General features: G+C 37.8%; 1 protein-coding gene across 2 annotated transcripts; it reads right to left on the bottom strand.

Annotated features, from left to right (window-relative positions):
• Positions 1-16,630: 16,630 nt before the first annotated feature.
• SPIN3 (spindlin family member 3) lies at positions 16,631-21,395 on the bottom strand. 2 transcript variants are annotated; one of them, XR_013997958.1, is made up of 3 exons: positions 21,052-21,395; positions 20,568-20,793; positions 16,631-17,930 (listed from the first exon to the last, which is right to left on the bottom strand). XR_013997958.1 is itself a non-coding variant. In XM_081124901.1 (2 exons), the coding sequence occupies exon 2, from the start codon at positions 20,790-20,792 to the stop codon at positions 20,016-20,018; it is 777 nt and encodes a 258-aa protein (XP_080981027.1). In that variant the 5' UTR covers position 20,793; positions 21,052-21,375; the 3' UTR covers positions 16,631-20,015. The 2 variants fall into 2 exon arrangements, 1 of the variants encoding a protein (XP_080981027.1); XM_081124901.1 differs by having other exon boundaries at positions 16,631-20,793; positions 21,052-21,375.
• Between the last annotated feature and the right edge of the window lie 535 nt (positions 21,396-21,930).

The following is a 21,930-nucleotide window of genomic DNA, read 5'->3' as shown; positions in this document are numbered from 1 at the left end:
ACACTTTTGATAGGACCAAATTTTAAACCATTTGGTATGAACCAAATGTCTCTGTGGACGTTTTGGACAAGAGCAAATTTCAGGAATCTTTTGGCATGGACCAAATGTCTTAGTGGACATTTTGGACAGAACCAATTGTCCTGCAAGGGTGTGTTTGAAGACAGATTATTTGAAATTATCCAGTCAGAAGAGCAAAAAAATTTTTTTTAATAAAAATTGCTAAGGGATTTATGGAACAAACTTAACAGAAACATTCTACACATTGTTGTACTCCCAGAAGGAGAAGAGATGGAGAAAGGGCCAGAAAGCTAACTTAAATTTTAAAAATTGGCCTGGCTGGTGTGGCTTAGTGATTGAGCATCGACCCATGCACCAAGAGGTCGCTGATTCAATCCTGGTCAGAGCATATGACTGTGGGCTCAATCCCTGGTGGGAAGCATGCAGGAGGCAGCCAATCGATGTTTCTCTCTCATCGATTGGCTGAGAGAGAAATATCAGTTTCTATATTTCTCTCCCTCTCCCTCCTTCTCTAAAATCAATAAAAACATTTAAAAAAATAAAAATGGCTTAGAAGTTCCCTAAACTGGAGAGTTTTGAACATTGAAGTTCATGAAACTAATAAGATACCCTAAAATTTCAATCTAAAATGATCTTTTCCAAGACATGATATTTAAAAACTGTCAAAAATAAAGGATTTAAAAAGCATCAAGAAAAAAACCTCATACAAATGAACTCACTTAAGCCTTTTAGCAGATTTCTCAGGAGAGAAACTGGGGGCCAGGAGAGAATAGGATAATATATTCAAAGCAATCAAAGATAAAAACTGCCAACCAAGAATACTCCATCCAACAAAGTTCTTCAACAAAAGCTGAGGTAATTCATCACCACTAGACATACCTTAAAAGAAATTCTGAAAGGTGTTATTCAAGCTGAAGTAAAAGAGTGTTAACTAGTAACATGAAGATAATAAAACACTGGTAAAATTGGTATATAGTCAAATTCTGGATATTCTAATACTGTAATGTGACGGTATTAACCACTTAAATCTAGTATAAAAGTTAAAGAAAAACAGTATTAAAAACAGCTATACCATAATAGTTTGTTAATAGGTACACAATATAAATACATATTATAAGATGTTTAAGCCTCACTGTAACCACAAAGCAAAAAGCTACAGTACATACAGACAAGATAAAGAGAAAGAAATCAGAGTATAACTATGGGGAATCATTAATTCTCAAAGGAAGACAGCAAGAAAAGAACAAAGGCAGAGCAGCCACCTTGTAGGGTGTAGGGCTGGCTTTTAGAAGCTTCACACACTTCCAACTAGGAGGGGAGATCTCTCCATTTTACCCTGTGAAACGCTGGCAACCTGAAGGGCTTTGTTCTTGGTGAATAACTTCTGTTCCAACTGTTGTCAGCACCTTGAGCTCCTAGAAGGGTGGGATGGTTTAATTTTATTTATAAAAATGAAAAAAAAAAAGGGGGGGAGAAAAAGAACAAAGGAACAAAAAAACAACTAAAACAATTAATAAGGTGGCAATAGTAAGTCCTTACCTATCAATAATTACTTTAAGTGTAAATGGATTAAATGCTCCAAGCAAAAAGTGGCTAAATGGAGAAAAAAAACACCTAAAAACAAGACCCAAGTTTATTCTACCTACAATAGACTCAGTTCAGCTTGAAAGACACATAGATTCAAAGTTAAGACATGGAAAAATATATTTTACAAAAAAAAGAAATCAAAATAGAGCAGGGGTAGCTATGCTGTTATCAGAAGAAAATAGACTTTAAGCCAAAAGCTGTAACAACAAAGACTGTCATTAAATAATTATGTGGATTGAGAAGGCGGTTCTATAGAAAGTAACTTCACAGGGTAATCTGATCATAAATTCCTAACTGGGCATATCATGGTGGCTAGTCAACCTTGAGGCATGCCCTGTCCATTGTTTCTGTGCATCTAGGTTAACACACCTTTGAAATGCCTGTTTCAGACCTCTGCTTCTAATACGTGACCACCCTTTCAGATCCCTCCTTTTAAAGCTTGACCAAGCACAATCAAGAAAGCACATAATCTCTTTTCTTTTTTATGCTTTAATTTATCTTTATTGTTGAAATTATTACAAATGTCCCCTTTTCCCCCACTGAACCCCTCCACCCTGCACACACCCCCCCTCCAGGCTTTCACCACATTATTGTCTGTGTCCGGGGGTTATGCACATATGCATAATTCTTAGGTTAATCTCTCCCCACCCACCCACCCCTAGAAGCAGAGGTCTGAAAAAGGGATTTCAAAGGTGTGTTAACCTAAGAATTTCTTTTTTGGTAATCCCAGAATTTTCCCTCTGAGATTCATCAGTCTCTTCAGTGCTTCTATGTAGGTCTTTGGATCTATTTTGTTCATCAGTTTATTTTGTTCATTAGATTCCACATATGAGTAAGATACTGTGATACTTGTCTTTCTCTGTCTGGCTTATTTCGCTTAGCATAATACTCTCCAGGTCTCACCATGCTGTCTCAAAGGGTAAGGGATCCTTCTTTTTTACAGCTGCATAGTACTCCATTGTGTAATTGTCCGAGAAGATAGGAGAGCACATAATCTTAACTATACTGTAATCTAATCCCCGCCTTGCTTTTTCTCACCTTCATGTAAACTTCCTTATGTTCCCTCCTTAATTTCAATGTGCTAAATAAACTACAAGCTGTTATTCTCTGAAGCATTCTTCTAGGTCTGTTGAGATATTTGTTTTCAGGCATATCCTCCGTTTGACTCAAATAAACTCATAAATTTTCTACATGTTTGGACATTTCTTATATTGACATTTACTTGGCATGGCACAGCAGAACTCTGAAGAACCCAACCCCAGATCATCCCGTGGACTCGGTGCTAGGTACCAGCAGGAGATTACTGTGCTCCACTGGCTCCCCGCTTTGCATCAGGTGAACTTGGGTGACTTTCCTTGGAATCCCGAACCTACCTGCTTTAGGTAGAGGTTCCTGACTTTGTTTGAGCTGTTCTTATGTGGCTGCTCATAATTTTGTTTTTTTGTTTTTTTAATTGGCTCAAAAGAAAAATTAAATTTAACAGGGAAATTATGCCTCCAAGGTCAGTGAGCCCCACAACAGTCTTCATGTACTGGCTGAAATTAAGCTCATTATATGAGATTACTTTAAAAAGGGAGCTTATGATTCCATGTATGAGCCCCTGCAATTCTCCTATTCTCCCAGTAAAGAAACTCAATGGTAAAGGATGGAGATTTATACAGGATCTCAGAACTATAAACAAAATAGTTATTCCCAGACATCCTGTGGGTCCAAATCTACGTAACTTATTTTCAGCCATTCTTGAGGACTGCCAATTACTTTTCAGTAATATATTTATGTAGTGAGTTTTGTAGCATTTCTATAGAAAAAGACAGTTAATATCTCTTTGCCTTCGCCTGGGAAGATCACCAATTTACTTGGACTGTAATGCCCAGGGATATATAGAGAATGCCACCTATTTCCCTCAAATACTAAAGGCTGATTTAAATGATGTTGATTTTCCCAGAGGTCCAATTTATTTCAATATGTATGTGATTTACTTTTATGCTTTAGAACATTAATAAACTTCCCAAAGGATACAATTTACCTATTACAACAGCTAGCTATAAAAGGACGTAAGGTCTCAAAGGACAAGCTTCAATTCTATTTGCCCCAAGTAAAATACCTTAGTCATCTCATATCTAAAGATAGGCTACTAATTAACCCTGAAATACTCAGAGGAATCCTATCCTTTCCTCTTCTGAGAACAAGAAGCAGCCTAGTGGTTTTGTGGGGTTGACTGAATACTGTTGCAACTGGGTTCCAAATTTTTCATTAATGGCTCAGCCTCTATATGACTTATTAAAAATCAGGTCTACCTGACTTAATCCAATGGAATCCTGAAGCAAAACAAGCTGTAGAATCTCTAATGGAATAACTATTTAAAGCTTTTGCTTTGGACATCCTAATTATAAATTTCTTTTATTTTCATACATGAAAATAAATGATAGAAATCTTAAGTCAGAAATCATAGACCTATAGGATATTAAAGCCAGTAGTTTTACTCAGTAGCAAAGGCACTCCCTCCTTGTATGAAGGTCATTTCTGCTACAGCCATGTTTTGCAAACAACAGAAAAGATAGTTATGGGCTCTGCTTTAACCGCTTATGTTCCTCATCCTGTTGAATCTTTGCTAAACTCTCAGGATACTCAGTATTACTCAGTCAGCCAACTGGTTTCTTATGAATTACTCCTGCTTTCTGCTTCTAAAATTACTTTAGCTCAATGCAACAGTCTTAATACAGCAACTTTACTACCTTTATTAAAGGATGAAGACACCCATTATTGCATTTTACTGACTGAACACTGTCCTTTTTTTGATCCTCACCCAAGGGTATGTTTTATAGATTTGAGAGAGAGAGGAAAGGGGGAAGAGAGAGAGAGAGAAACATTTATGTGAGAGAGAAACTTCAATCCCTTGCTTTGCATACAAACCAGCAATATAGGTATGTGGCCTGACTGGGAATTGAACCCACAACCTTTTTGGTGTACAGGACAATGCTCCAACCAACTGAGTCACCCAACCTGGGCATTTTAGAAATTATTTTCCTTCCTTTTTATTGAATTTATTTGGGTGACACTGACTAACAAAATTATATAGGTTTCAGGTTGCACAATTCTACAAGACATCATCTGTACACTGTATTGTGTGTATGTTCACCACCCAAAATCAAGTTTCTGTCCATCACCATTTATCCCCCTATACCCTTCTTCACCCCCCTCCACTCACCCTCTCCCTGGCAACCACAACACTGTTGTCCATGTCCATCAGTTTTTTTCCGTTTTTTTCTTTTTTGCTTGATCCCTCCACCCCCACCCCCCACTCAGCCCCACACTGTCAGCCTGCTCGCTATCTATGGGTCTGTCACTGTTTGGTTTGTTAGTTCATTTTTACTGAACACTTTCTTGCTTCTAGGAATGATTTACAGGAAACTCTTATTGATAATGCTGACTTAATTTGGTTCACAGATGGATCTTAAAGACGAACAGGGGCATTACAGAGCTGAATATGCAATACCTTCCATAATGGATTTAATTGAAAGGTTTCATTTACCTGAAGTAAAATCTACCCAACAAGTCAGATTAATTGCTTTAACTCAAGCTTTTAAATTGACCAAAGATCAAATAGCCAATATTTACACCTATAGTCTCTGTACCTCTGTACAGCTCATGAATTTAGAATGCTATGGAAGTAACAAAGCTTCTTAACTTCCTCAGGGTGATCTATTGGAAAAAACACACACAGGTTGTAGAAAGAGAAAAAAAGGTTGCAGAATTATTGGATGCCATAGAGCAGTTGAGAAAATTTGCAATTATCAGTATTCCAGGACATTCTAAAGCTGCCACCATGGAAGCAAAAAGAAATCATTTAGCTGATGCTGCAGCAAATCAATCAGCAATTGGCAGTCAAATTATCCAAACATGAGAATGTACTTTGCTCCCTGCTAAATTAATAAAATATTCTCAATTTTTCAATTCAAAAAAAAAAAAAAAACAGCTACAGAAGAGTAAAAGAATATATGGCAGTGAATATATGCATCCCTATGTTCATAGCAGCATTATTTACAATAGCTAAGATTTGGAAACAGCTCCAATGTCTATCAGTAGATGAGTGGATAAAAAAGCTGTGGGACATTTACACCATGGAATACTACACAGCTATTAAAAAGAAGGATCTCGCCTGGCTGGATGTGGCTCAGTGGTTAAGTGTCGACCTAGGATCCAGGCGATCGGGGTTCAAGGGTTCAATTCCCGGTCAGGGCACATGCCCGGATTGCAGGCTTGATCCCCAGTCGGGGGCATGCAGGAGGCAGCTGAACAATGACTCTCTCATCATTGATGTTTCTATCTCTCTCTTTCCCTCTCTCTGAAATCAATAAAGATATATTTAAAAAATAATAATAATAAGGCAAGAAAGATTTTTTTTAAAAAAAGAAGGATCTCTTATCCTTTTTGATAGCATGGATGAACCTGGAGATTATTATGCTAAGCAAAATAAGCCAGTCAGAGAGAGACAAATATTACATGATCTCATTTATATGTGCAATCTAATCAACAAACAAACTGATGAACAAAATAGGTCCTGAGGCATGGATACATGGAACAGACTGACAAACCTCAGAGGGAAGGGGCGTTGGGGGGATAAGAAGAGATTAACCAAAGAACATATATGCATATATGCATAGCTCCTGGACACAGAGCTATGCACATAATGTAGTGAAAGCTTGGGGTGGAGCACCGGCTGGGTGAAGGGGGAAAATGGGGGGCATTTGTAATACTGTCAACAATAAAAAAAATAAAGCTTTACATTTACTAAAAAAACAAAAACAAAAAACTCATAAGATTGTACAATAAAGTAAATTTTACTGTATGTGTATTTTTTAAAATTGTGCTATGAGGAAGTATATTTCTAGAAATTAATTTGTTCATAAATTTATCAATGTAAAGAATACTGGTTTAACAGGCAATTCACAATTGCTTATGAAGGAACCAAAATTCTGCTGCCCTGACGCTGCTTTTTTGAGAATTGATTTAAAGCTGTTTATTAAGAAAAAAGACTCAGAAAGAACCTTTGACCCTCCCCACCTTTTACAACTGAAAAAATTCACAAAGAGAAGCCTGCTTCAGGAAGGGCATCTTAGTATGCAGCCTTAGCCTAATTACAATTAAGTTTGGTAGGCTTAGCTGGTTTGGCTCAGTGGTTAGAGCTTCAGCCTGAAGACTGAAGGATCCCACGTTCGATTCCAGCCAAAGGCATGTACTTTGGTTGCAGGCTCGATCCCAGGCTCTGGTGGGGGGGCGTGCAGGAGGCAACCGGTCAATGACACATCAATGTTTCTATCTCTCAATTTCTTCCTTCCACTCTCTCTGGAAAAAAAAATTAAGTATGGCAAGCAAGAAGGCTTCAGGCAGGTGCTTGTTTGCTCCATAAACTGCCCCTCTTCCCCGTCTCATAGTTTCTGAGTTACCTAGCAAGAATTCTGCTGCCGTGCGTGTTCCTTTCTGCTTTTCCTCACTACCTGTAAATCACCTTTTCTCACTTCTGAAATCTAATGCTTGTTTCCCCCTTTCTCCTTTGTCCAAAAAAATACCTTATATAGATAACGTTGCCTCACTGTCTCTAGAATTTTCATTAACTTACCATGTCTATATGAATTATCCATGTGAATGTATTAAACTTTTATTTTCTCCTGTTAAAAAAAAAAAAAGATATGGCAACAAAAGGGGGAACCTTTAACCCAGAGAAATAGATATGGTTTGGACCCAGTGAAGAATCAGTCTTACCTATAAGGAGCTCAATTGCCTATACTTCAACATGTACCTCAACTAACACATTGGGGTCCTGAAAATATTATTTCATGGAGTAAACAATATTACAAGAAAACTTCTCCTAGTTAACTCATAAATATAGCAGAAGTTCTATCTGTCTAAAATATAATTTTGGAAAACCACCTCATGAATCTCAGGGACATTTCCCACTCGAGGTATGTCAATTGGATTTTATTTAAATGACACCATTTCAAGGATACAAATATATTAGTTATGATTTGTGTGTTCTCTCATTGGGTTGAGGCATTCTCTTGCAGGAGAGCAACAGAATTAATGGTAGGTAAATTTTTATTGGAAAAAATAATTCCCAGTTTGGGAATTCCCTCTGAGTTACGTGGACTGAAGGACTCATTTCACTGAGCAAATAATGCAATTCATATGTAACATATGGCCTATTCTATAGCATTTTCATTATTCTTGTCACCCCTAGTCCTCTGGATTGGTGGAATGTACAAATGGTACAATTTAAAATCAACTAGCTAACTTTTATAAAGCTTTTAATCTTCCTTAGCCAAAAGGTCTCTCTATAGTTCTCTTCAGACTGAGGTCTACTTCTTTTGGTAAACATTGCCTTTCTCCACATGAAACAGTCACTGGTCACTCTGTGCATCTGGATACAGTACATGAGCCAACCTTATTAAGAGGAGATATTCTGTGTTATTATCAAGGATTTACTTATTAACCAGCATAAAGAAATTCATAAATTAGTAATTGATTAATTTCATAGTGCCCTCTTAGGAAACGAAGTCTTCAGAGACCATGTCTTACAACCAGATATTGTTTATTGGTAAAGACATCAAATAAAAAACTCTCCAACCTCATTGGAAGGGAAATTATCAGGTGTTACTAACTAATCCATGTGCAGTTATGTGCAATAAAACTTAAAGGGGTTAATTCATGGTTTCACATTTCTCATCTGAAAAAGTTGCTTAACCTTAAATTGTAACAGTGGGGAATTATAACCCACCCCACCATATTTTTTACATTGTTTCTATAAATGCTGACTCTGACTAATATGTAGCTTGTAGATAAACAGCATGTTTGTATAAGAACCCTAGGAACTAACTTCAAAAGATACAGACTCCGACCTTCAGTCATCCCAGTTCTGGGAGATTCGCTGACCTTCAACTGTAGAACCAGGATGATGTAGAACCAGGATAATGAAGACCAAGATCACACACACCAGACTATCACTTGACCAGTTCCAAGGTCCTTATCAGAATAAACTGTGCTGGCCTCCAGGTAGAGAACTTTTCAACCCTTTCTCCTTGATTTCTTTGTTCTCCTTTCCCTCTCTCTCCTTATAAAAACCTCTGCCTACACTGAGATGGGGAAGTGGGCTTTAGGACAAGAGTTCCTCATCCCCCAGATGGCCAGCACCTGGATAAACCTCTTTCCTTTTTCACCAGCACCTGTCTTACAAGTTTGGCTTTCGTGGCAGCAGGCAGCTGAACCTTGGTTTCGGCTACAAGGTATACATCTACCCCTGTCTCTGATACTTGTCTCCACCAACAACAGACATTAAAGTCTCCTCTAGGATGAGAAGCTACTGACATCAGAGGTAGACAGTTATCCCAAGACATTGAAAAGGCCTGTATGTCTATGGATCAATATTAAACTCAGAATTTATTTTTTAAATTTTCTTTTCCTGTCTGCTAATGATTTAGTCAGAATAATAGTTTAGTTTTTCTTTGGGTTTTTATTCTTAGTTTTCATTAGAAATTGAGATTTAAAGGGTTAAAATGTCATTATATGTAGAAATAACTTTGTGGTGTTCCAGAAGGGCCTCTAGAACACCTCAAAATATTCTTTAATGTTAAATTGCATGGGAAGCATTGTAAAATAAGTGATGAAAAACTTCTAGCATATTATGTATGCGTAAACATAGTCAGGACTATGGGAAATCCAAGACAGCAGCTTGGTTCTTCCAAGATCTCTGGCATCAACATGGATTTAAGCTGGACTTAGATAAAGGAATTTATAAGTGGACACTACTAAAAGAGATACCTTGCAATATTGCCAAGCTACTGAACATTTATAAGATAGCTTTTAATACTCTTTTTTTATGACTAATGGAAATGTTATACTAGATGTCATAGAAAAATGAGACAGAAGGCAAAACGCAAATCATGATAGTTCACAGGATAGAAATAATCCAGAGTGGGGTGTGTGTGTGTGTGTGTGTGTGTGTGTGTGTGTGTGTGTGTGTGTGTTTTCACAATGAAGGCCATAAGGCCTGACTGCCTTCCATTTACCTGCCCTTCACTTTGGGGGAAAATTTGGCCTTACCTCACATCCAATAGATCCATTATTGCACCATCCCCAATGTTCCACTGTTTCAACAAGGCAGCATCAATGCTGAGATTTCCTAGGAATGATTCTTCCTGATGGTCTGAGACCACACTGTCTGATCAAAACGTTAGACATAAATGCATCTTTCAGATTAATTTATGACCAAAATGGAGAATTGTGAATGAAAAGGAGGGTTTTATAAAAAGTAACCTCACAAGATGGCCTGATCATAAATTCTTAAGTGGGCAGGTCATGGTGGGTAATCACTCTCCAGGCCTGTAAAAGGTTTATCTTTGCCTGGCCTTAAGGAAGCCTTGTCCATTGTTATTGTGCATCTAAGTTAACCCATCTATAAAATGCCAGAAGTAACCCCTTTTTTCAGATCCCTCAGAGGCACAACCATCTTCAAGGGAACACATAATCTTGTTAACTATCTTGTATTCCAATCAAAGAGATTTCCCCATTTTGCTTTCTCCCACCTTCATGTAATCTTTATTAAGTTTCCTTCTTAATTACAAATGTATAAAAGGAGCTGCAAAACTGTCATTCTTCAGAGCATTTAAGATCTTGCTTCCTGATGTATTGTAAGTTTGGCTCAAATAAACTTAAATAAATTCATAAAAATTATCTGCAGCTTTGGCTGTTTCTTATGTTGACATGTGGAGATTAAACCACATGCTTCTTAACAACCAAAGGGTCAAGATGAAATCAAAAGGAAAACTGAAAAATCTTACAACTAATAAAAGTTGAATAAAAAAACGTACCAAAACATATTAGATGCAGCAAAAGCTGTGCTAGGAGAGATGTTTATTAGTGATAAATTTCTGCACTAAGAAAAAAGAAATCTCGCCCGGCCGGGCGTGGCTCAGCGGTTGAGCATCGACTTAGGATCCAGGAGATGGGAGTTCGATTCCGGGTCAGGGCACATGCTCGGGTTGCGGGCTTGATCCCCGGGTTGTGTGCAGGAGGCAGCCGATCAATGACTCTCTCATCATTGATGTTTCTATCTCTCTCTCCCTCTCCTTTCCTCCCTCTGAAATCAATAAAGATATATTTAAAAAAAGAAAAAAGAAATCTCAAATATATAACCTTAAATTTATACCTCAAGGAACTAGAAAAAGAACAAACAAAAATCTAAGGTACCAGATAGAGTGAGATAACAAAGATCGAAGAAATAAATGAAAGAGAATAGAAACACAACAGAAAAGATCAGAAATGTATACCTTAAATTAATGCAATGTTATAGGTCAATTATATTTCAATAAAACTGGAAAATAAATAACTAAATTAATTAAAATTTTTAAAAGAAAAAATCAACAACACTAATAGTTGGTTTTTGAAAGATAAACAAAATTGGCATAACTTTATCTAGACTTAAAAAAAGGAGAGAAGTCAAATCAGTAAAATAATAAATCAGAGGAGACATTACTACTAATGCTACAGATCTGCAAAGGATCATAAGAAACTATTATAAAAATTATAGACCAACAATCTGGAAAACCTAGAAGAAGTGGATGCATTTCTGGAAACGTGAACCTACCAAGTCTGAATAAAGAAATAGAAAATTTGAACAGACAAATAACAAGTAAAAAGATTGAATCAGTAATCAAAAACTTCCCAAGAAAGAAGAGCCTAGGACCAGATGGTTTCATAGGTAAATTCAACCAAAATTAAAAGAAAAATTAATGCCAAAATTTCCCAGACTCTTCAAAAATTAAAGATGAAAGAACAGTTTGAAACTTTTTAAAATGAGGTATAGTTGACATACATTAGTTTCAGGTGTACAACATAATAATTTGATATTTGTATACACTGCAAAATGACCACAGCAATAAGTCTGTTTAACATTCATCAACATGGTGATTGCTGGGGAAAGGGGAGGTGGAGAGAGATGGAGGGATCTATAAAGGAGACCAATGGTGATGGATGGAGACTTGACTTGGGGTAGTGAACACACAATACAGTGTACAGATAATATATTATAGAATTATCCACCTGAAACCTGTATAATTTTGTTAACCAGTGTCACTCCAATAAATTCAATTTTAAAATATTCATCACCATTCATTTTACAGATTTTTTTTTCTTGTGATGAAAATTTTTAAGATCTTCTCTTTAGTAACTTTCAAATATGCAATACAGTATTATTAACTATTGTTCTCATGATGTACATCATATCCCCATGACTTCTTTATTTTATGGTGGGAAGTTTGTACCTTTAGACTCATTTCGCCCATTTTGTGCACCCTCAACCTTCTCTTTAGTAACTTTCAAATATGCAATACAGTATTATTAACTATTGTTCCAATGATGTACATCATATCCCCATGACTTCTTTATTTTATGGTGGGAAGTTTGTACCTTTAGACTCATTTCGCCCATTTTGTGCACCCTCAACCCTTGCCTCTGGCCCCCATCATCAATCTGTTCTCTAAGCTTTTTTTTTTTTTTTTTTTTTAAAGATTCCACATATAAGTGAAATCATACAGCCTTTGTCTTTCTCTGTCTTACGTATTTAAATTAGCATAATGCCCTCAAATTCCATTCATGTTGTCACAAATGTCAAGACTTTATTATTTTTATGGCTAAATAATATTCTGTTGTATGTGTATGATATATAAACATTTTATTTACTTATTCATGCACACTTCTATATCTTTGCTATTGTAAATGATGTAAATAATACTAAATAAATAAAAAATAATACTAAAATGAACATGGGGATATATATATCTTTTCGAGTTGGTGTTTTTATTTTCTTTTGAGAAATACCCAGAACTGGAATTGCTGGATTATATGGTAGTGTCATTTTTAATTTTTTGAGTAACTTTCATACTGTTTTCCATAGTGGCTGAACCAATTTACATTCCAAGCAACAATTCACAAGGGTTCCCTTTTGTTCCACATCCTAACCAACACTTGCTAGTTCTTGACTTTTTTATAATAACCATTCTAATAGGTGGGAAGTGATATCTATGTGGTTTTGATTTGCATTCCCCTAACGATTCGTGACGTTAATCACTTTTTCTTGTACCTATTGGCCATTTGCATGTCTTCTTTGCGGGGGAAAAAGTCTATACAGATCCTCTGCCCATTTTTAAATCAGAAACAAGACAAGGATGCCCACTTTTACCACTATTATTCAACATAGTACTAGAAGTCTTAGCCACAGCAATCAGACAAGAAAAAGAAATTAAAAGCATCCAAATATGAAAGGAAGAAGTAAAACTGTCACTATTTACAATGACACAATACTATTTATAGAAAACCTCATAGAATACACCAAAAATAATTGAATTAATAAAAGAATTCAGCAGAATAGCAGAATACACAATTAATATACAGAAATTCGTCATGTTCCTGTACACTAATAATGAAGAATCAAAAGGGAAAATGAAGAAAACAATCCGATTCACAAATGCATAAAAAAAATCGAACACTTAGTAATAAACTTAACTAAAGAGGTGAAAGACCTCTACTCTGAAAACTCTAAAACAATTGAAGACACAAATAAATGGAAGGATACACCATGCTCATTAATAGGATGGATTAATACTGTTAAAATGATCATGTTACCCAAAGCGATTTATAGATTCAATGCAATTCCTATCAAAATACCAATATCATTCTTAGAAGTAAAACAAATAATACTAAAATTTATATGGAAGCTGAAAAGACCCCAGATAGCCAAAGCAATCCTGAGAAAGAAGAACAAAGTCGAAGATATCATGCTCCCTGATTCAAACTATACTACAAAGTTATAATAATCAAAACAGTATGGTGCTGGCACAAAAACAGACACATAGATCAATGGAAAGAACAGAGAACCCAGAAATAAACCCTCTCTTATATCTTTCAACATTTTGAACATGTCATTCCATTCTTTCTTGAACTGTAGAGTTTTAACTGAGTTATCCAGTGATTGCCTAATGGGGGTTCCTTTGTAGGTTACATTTCTTTCCCTGCCTGTTTTTAACTATTTCTTAAAAAACAAAAACAAAAAAAAAACCCTTAAATTTATTCTCTAACAGGTCTAAAAGTCAGAAGTCTCAACTGAGTCAAAGGGCTGCATTCCTTCTAATGCACTCCTTCTGAGAATTTGTTTCTTTGCCTTTCCTAGCTTTTAGAAGCCACCTGCATTCCTAGGCTCAAGTCCTCTTCTTTTATCTTCAAAGCCAGCAGTGTAACATCTTCAAATCTCTCCCTCTTGTTTCACTGTCACTCTCTGACTCTACTTCCATCATAAAATCTCCTTTTCTGACTGATCTTCCTGCTTTGTGATTACATTGCCCTCATCTGAATAATCCAGGACAATCTCCCCATCTGAAGATAGCTAATCACATGTGTAAAGTCCCTTTTGCTATCTAAGATACCATAATCACAAGGTTTGGAAATTAGGACATGGATATATTAGGGGGCCATTATTCTGCCAAACATAGTACTTGTGCTCAATGTTTCCTTATGTGAACTTCAGTAACATTTTTCTTTATCATTTATTTTTACTTAAATTTAGAGGTAACATTTATTAATAACATTATATAATTTTCAGGTGTACAACATTATAATTTGATACCTTTATACTCTGTTGCATGCTCACCAATAAAAGTCTAGTTTCCTTCTTTACCATATATTTTATTTTATTATTTTATTTTATTTTATTTATTACAGCTGTCCCCCATTTAACACCCCCCCCATTTACTCACCTCCACCCAGCCTCCATACTCCCTTCTATATATTTTATACTTTTACCAATTCACCCTCCTCCACCCCTTCTTCTCTGGTAACCACCATTATGCTGTCAGTAGCTATGAGTTTGTTTTTGTTTGCTTTGTTAGTTTTTGTTACTTTTTTGTTTTTTACTCCACATGAGTGAAAACATACATTTTTTTTCTTTTCTACCTGTCTTATTTCACTTAGCATAATACTCTCAAGATACATCCATATTGCCACAAATGGCTTAATTTCCAAGACCAGTATTTCTCAATCAGTACTGATATGATGATAAGAATCACCTGGGATATCTGGTACAGCTTTTTCAGGTTTCCCTACTTGCTTAGCAAGATATTTTGATTCATTAAATCTAAGGTGAGCCTTGGGAATTTATATTTTAGCAAGCACCCCAGGTAAATTTATTATCAGTTACGTTAAGGAAATAATGACTCTGAACATTCCTCACACAATTGCCACCTATAACTTAGTGATTCTCAATGTGTGGGTCCCAGGACCAGCAGCATCACTCTCCTGTGACAACTTTTTAGAAATGTATAGACCTAGACCTACTGAATCACAGTGTCTGTTGGTGGGTCCCAGCAATCAGTATTTTAACAAGTTCTCCAGGTGATTCTAATATGTGCTTAAGTTTGAGAACTATTATATTAAGCAAGTCCAAGTCTAGCCAACAACAAACAGTTTAACCCCAGAACAACTTCCAGGCACAAGATGATATAAATTGAAGTAGCCTGGTAAATCTCTCCATCTCCCAGAAGGGATATTCGCCTAAGATATGTCTCGATGGGATTGCCTTTTAGAGAACAAAAAGAGGCTGGCTGACCAGAGGACTTACTTTACTGCCAGGGCAGGGATTCCTTGTCTAACAGTTTATGATATTCTTTGAACCAGAAACTACTCTATATTGTTTTCTATTTCCTCCCTTTTTAAAATGGTATTTTTCCCTGCTTATTTCTCCACAATTGTATATGGGGTATGTTGTGGTGAAGGGTAGTTTATAATTTAACTGCAGGTGACAAGACTGCTAGGGTAATGAATCTGAAGATGGCTGCATATCAACTAGAAATCTCAATGCTAAAATGCAGTAACTGGATAAGACTAGGTTTTTCCCCTTTGAAAACATAAATTCACTACATGTAGGTGTGGGCACTTTTGAAAGTAGATATGTGGGAAGAAAGATGTCCATGGATGCTTGCTACCCAAAGTAAGAAGCAATACTAGACATTTGTGATTGGTTCATGGCATTCATTCCTCATGCCCTTGAATTTACTAGGAATCCATTTGGTTCTAGGGAGATATATCCTAGGTTCAGGGATGGAGCACATGCCCTGGCTAAGCCATTCAGTGCGTTTCATCCATGAAACTTCAGTGATTGAACCAGGTATGTGACCTAAGCAAGTTCAGAATACATTACAGGACATAGGTTATTTATCTCTGGACTGCGATAGCTTGGAACTGCTGGTCTAATTTTGCTACCATGAGAAAAGTCAAAGGCAAACTGAGAATGAAATTGACAAGTAGAGTAGAGAAAATCCTAAATAATCACACACTGAGCCTGAGCCTCAATCAAACTGTGCCTGAAGCCCATCTAACCTCTTGATTAGTTTAGTCACACGAATTAATGATGCTTGGTAACTGTTTAAATCTGTTTAAAATAGGTTTACTGTTATATGCAGTAAAGCATATAGAAAAAGCAAGTAAAAACTATCATAAATTTGTACATGACAGTATATGTGAGTGCATGTTGCAATAAAAAAATATTGTTTATTTAATTTTTGGGTTACTTATTATATTACCTTAAGTTTTCCCACAACTTCAATTTACAGTTGATTTCCCCTTTAACATACCTCAATAAAAATATTCATGGATACAGACAATATATAGATGAAGAATTGGGGAGGGGTGGGAGGCGGAGGGAGGGGAGTAATGGGGGGGAAATGGGGGACATCTATAATACTCTCAACACTGAAAGAAAAATATATATACAGGCCTCTCTCAAGGCATTCCTTCCACAGTATCAATCATGTTCACATATACTTCACATTCTACTAGTTAAAAAAATTTGCCAGGCAGAAATGGTGGGTTTGTAGGGACATGTAAGTTTTCATTAAACCAGATTCAGGTTTGAAGGTTTGAATTAGTCACACCTCCTTCCCCTCCAAATTCTAAATCAACTAAAAAATACAGGAATCAAAGAGGGGTAAATATCAGCTTTAATATATTGTTAAGTGAAAAAGCAAAATTCAGAACAGCATGTACAATATGCCACCATTTGTATAAAAAACTGATATACACACATAATATGCTTGCATATACATGGATTATCTCTGGAAGCATACATAGTAACTGGTAACAGTGGTTACCTTTGGAAAGTGGGACTGAGGGACTGAGATAAGGGTGGGAAGGGGGAAAGGAGACCTACTCTTTACTTTATACCCTTTAGTACCATTTCATTTTTACCAGGGATAGGTGTTTTTCCCCAAAAACAATTTATATATTAACATTTTTAAAAGAATAAAAATAGATACCAGCTTTATTACTGATAGATCTGGACTGGAGAACATGGTTTGGACCTGAGCCTGAAATGTACTTCTACCCCAAGTGTAAAGTAGATGCTTACCCAGCCATGTAGTGAGGGCCTACATTCTTTCCCATGCCATGCTGTAAGGAATGAGCTGAAGAGGCAAGAGAGACTTAGGCTGCCTATCCCTAATAACCCTTTTTAAATTTTATCAAGTTATTCTTCCTCCCACATGGAAGACTGAATGAATGGCAAGTGGAGATAGGCAGAAGTTTTCTTCCAAATATTTTTGAGAGAGGAAGTCCTTTATTATTTTTTTCTTGAGTCAGGAACATGGAGAGAGACAAAAGATATATCCTATCATACCCGTGGACATTTTTGTTCTCTAAGCCATAGTGGTCAACACTCAAGACTATGGCTGCCCCTGTGGGGGAGACCAGCAGTATCTTAGGAATGTCTTGCTTCCATCTGTGGAAGACTGGTGAGCAGTTCTGTTTTTAACCCTAGAAGGCTCTGAAATAAGTCAGAATAGAACATTAATGAAATGAATTCCAAGTTGCATTATACCCCAGGCTGAAAATTCACTCACTATTTTATCCCTAATTTATAATTATGTCCAAGCACAATATATGATATAGTTTACAAAAATTACACAATGAGCCCCAAAGATAGCACATTAAAATACTCTAAAAATTAGAATATCAAGAACATAATGAAAATGCCTTAATTTGAACTATATTAAAACTCACTCCAATTATTAAACTCCAAAGGAGAAAGGAATGCTCCTAATTAAATTTCTATTTTAAAGTCCAAAGGAATTAAAGTCCAAAATTTTGCCTTTCACAATTTCTTGTTTTTCTCATTTCAGCCATACAGATCTCACAAAGATGTCTGGATAGATGTACGGTTCCTTCTGCAGCTACAGCCTGGGCTGTCTTCATCTTGATTAGGCGTAGTTCCTTCAGGACTTTAGGAGCTGAATTAATTTAACCCCATAACTGCATGTTATATATTTTTAAGAGTTCACAGTATCAATATCAATAGGACAAAAGGTGACCACAGAATCATCTTCACACCCAAAAAATTAGAAAGCACACTAATTCCTGGCCACTAGAAGCAAATTTATGTTCCCAGGACTTAGTACACAGGGTAGTAGAGACCTACATTGCTGTTGTCAGTCGAGTACCTGAACAGAGACTTAGCAGCATCAAAAGAAAGACAAGTAGCTCGGCCGGGCGTGGCTCAGCGGTTGAGTGTCGACCTGGGATCGATCAGGGTTCAATTCCCGGTCAGGGCACATGCCCTGGTTGCGGGCTCTATCAATGACTCTCTCATCATTGATGTTTCTATCTCTCTCTCTCTCCCTCTCCTTTCCTCTCTCTGAAATCAATAAAAATATATTAAAAAAAAAAAAAAAAAGTAGAGAAAACATGGGAGAAAACAGACTACTTTCTTGGTTTCATCCTCAGCAGAATGCTAGTCTGTCTGTTCATGACTTGTGAACTTAAACTAATTTAAAAGATATTTACCAAGTGTTTGTGTTGCCACAGAGTCCCAGCCCCAAATTTTCAGAAGTCCAAGGCCCATCTGTTATTGCTAATGGAACTTCTACAGAAACCCAATGAGAAAGTGTTGGCCTTTGCCAGGTGCTTCTCTCCAAAACCTTACTTATTTTTCAACCGTTTCTCCTAGGCTTTGGTTAACCTTCACCGATGCCGTCAATAATGGAAGGCACATTACCCATTCCATTACTTATTTTTCTGCTGCACTAGGCCTCACCCTTACCCACATATGAGTATCTTAGTACCAGCCAACAAACAGGGTAAAGTTGAAAAACAAAACACTAATAAGTAACTATTAGATTTCTACCTACCGATGCCAGCATTAAGCTCTTAAAACATCATTAAGCCTATTGATCATATGGCACTGATTCTATTCTATATGTTCCACAGTTCTGCTAGGACAACATGATAGATGAGTGCACCAGTTTACACAAGGAAGCCTTTCTTAGTTCTAGCAAGTGTCTTGCCCACCTCATATGCTGGGACTCAGAAGTCTCCTAAGAATCAAATCTAAAAGTTAATCTAAAATTTCTCAGAGTTTCTCTTGGTATGGGAAAGAAATCTGTATCTCAGCCTGATTCCAGGTTTTTGCTCTTTTCATTTTGAGGTCCTGGACAGACCTGACAACACTTGTTAAACTCAGGCTTTACCCTGTGACTGAGAACTCTAGCTAGAGCCTGGCTTAATGCTCCATTGGGTTGGCAAAGCCTACTTGTGCTAACATCTGCTTGCACAGCCTGTTTGTTAAAACCCACTCCATGTCTACAGGTGCTACCCAGGGATATTGCAGGCAACAGAGGCCCTAATGCCACTGATGAAAAACCTTGACAAACACTTGCCCTCTTATCAATTTCATAAGGTTTCTCAGCCTACCCTTATGTACTAAAATGAAAAGTAATTGCCCTCTTGATTTTGAAACAAGTTGAGCAGCAATAGATGCAAGAATCAGAAAGGGAGCAATATGTTAGTCTTACTTTCAGTACAGTTAGAAATGAAAATGCAACTTAGAAGACCAAAATGGGATTCCCACTCTTCCCCAAATTACATTTTGAAATTACCTGGAGGGAAGAGTTGGAGTTTCAAAGAAACTTAGCCAGTCATACTGAATATCTCAGGAAGCTTCATAGTTCAATGAGTAAAGAGAGTCCACACACCCAAAAGAATGAGGCAACAGGTGTTCTGGTACATTTAACCTATTAACACCACCAAAGATAACAGTATGGGCCAATGGATGTCAGGACTTTACCCTTCTCATTAATTAGATAAATCAATCATTCTCCTGTGGGAAGGAACCTGTAAAAAAGGTTGGAGAGACGGGCAAAAGATTTCTTCCAAAAATGTCTGAGTGTAAGTTCCTGTTTTGTTTTGTTTTGTTTTGCCAAGCAAAAGCATGCAGAAAGGGAGAAGATGGTTCTTACAAACTGGAAAACAATCAAGACTTTGTGTGTGCATAGATTTTACAAATAGTCTCTCATGTTTGGCAAATTTCAAGATGACGTCTAAGATGTTTTTACCAAATCGTAGACATAGATATGTAAATCGTCATCAAATTTGATGAAGTACACAGAGGGTTTTGCTTCTACCTGATGAATGACCATGCCAGTTCTCTTGGAGCCATCCTCTTTGGCATATTCCACCTGTTTACCTACTAGGCTGTCTATGACTTCTCCTGGCTCCCTCTCTGCAGGAGAAGAATCATTGGAATCAGGAAGGATGCGTAGATCACCGTCTTTATAATCATCTAAGAGCTGGTACATATATAATACAGGATCTTTCTCATAGGTAATGTAAAACCATGTTTTCATAACAGGTGCCTGAGCTAAGACCATCCCCCTCCATTCATTTTTGGAACCTTCCTCTGTCTCAAAAATATGTTCCACTGCTTTGCCAATCATAATTTCTGTTAAGTGTGTATCACTGATTCTAGATGATGCAACTCTATTAGGAAAGACTTCAAGTGATGACACTCTTTCATCTCTGTGCAGTTCCAATCCATAAACACAGTCAAATCCATCATATTTGATAAGATACAGAGAGGGATTTACAGGTACCTGATCCAGAACGGTTCCTTTCCACTGTGTTAGAGGTTCATCTCCATCTTTCCATCCGTGCCGAATTCTGCAGCCCACGATGTTCCTCTGAGGCTGGGAGGGCGGTCTGCTCCTCTGCTTCTTGTGTGCAGCCTTTCTCTTCATCACGGTAACAGGTACACTGACATGCCTTGAGCCTGTTCTGGACCGCTGCCCTGCAGCCGCCTTTCCGAAAGGGGTCTTCATGCTTGAGAGGAGCACAGTAGCAAGGCAGTCCAAGAAAGGAAATTAAGAAAAAATAAATTCAATGCATGACACGGTGAGCTTTGTCTCCTAATCAGTGCACTCCATGCACCCACGCCTAAGTTTTTCCCGAAAGCTACACTGGAAAGCTGGAAATCAAGGCATACTGGTGCGTGCCTGCAGTAACCTTCCTCCCCAGTTCGTTCCAGCTACGCAAAAGAGAGAGAGCTGCGGTCAGGATCAAAGAAATAGGGGGCACCACCTATTCCTCCCGCCTGATTTCCAACACTGTGCGAGGTGACACAGACTCCCGAAAGCCGAGGATCGCGGGCCTCACGTGCCCAAATCCCGCACTTCTCTGCTGCCTTCGCTGTGAGCCTGAAGGGGAAAGAGGATCAGCAAGCACGAAGAAGGGAGCTTGCAAAAGCTGGTTGGGGAGGATCCGTAGATGAGGAGCGTGTCTGGGAGGGCGTGCCGGCAGGCGAAGAGGGTGGCGGCTGTGTCTCCAGCACTGTGCTCACGGACCCTCTGCCTCCCAGTCGGCGGCAGAGGCCCCTCTGCCACATCAGGATCCCACCAGCCACTACTGCAGCCGTCTCCTCCCCCACTCCGTAGCGCAGCTTCCTGCCAGGAGAGAGGCCTTCCCTTCCTGCCAAACACTGGGTTGCCCCCGCCCCCCAAGTCTCAGGCCCACCTCTGCCCTGGGCTCCCGCAGCGATTCTCTGCTCCCCGACCCGCCCCCTTTCAAAATCAGGCACAGCCTAACCCACAACCTCCCTACCTAACCACTTAGCATTCCTTTCTCCAATTTGGGGCCCCCAAAGTGCCCACCCTCACCCCACCCTACCCCCACCCCCCACCTCAGTGCCCCTGCCCCATCTGCCTTACATCTTCTAGGAATTAGCCCTTTCTTTTCCCCTGTGCTTTTCTGGAGTTATTCTTTATATACAGAATCCTGCCCTTTCATTTAAAGAGATTTGTGGTAGAATGAGAGAAATGCACTAGTGCTCAGTCTGCGGCCTTGACCCAATCAATATCTAGGTAATTTTTTAAAAAATACATCTTTATTGATTTCAGAGAAAGGAAGGGAGAGAGAGAGATAGAAACATCAATGATGAGAGAATCATTGATCAGCTGCCTC

This window comes from Miniopterus schreibersii (assembly GCF_964146895.1).
Source record: "Miniopterus schreibersii genome assembly, chromosome: X".
Classification (NCBI taxonomy): Eukaryota; Metazoa; Chordata; class Mammalia; order Chiroptera; family Miniopteridae; genus Miniopterus; species Miniopterus schreibersii.
Note: the sequence above shows the minus strand (reverse complement) of the source record. Positions and strands in the feature narration are given on the sequence as shown.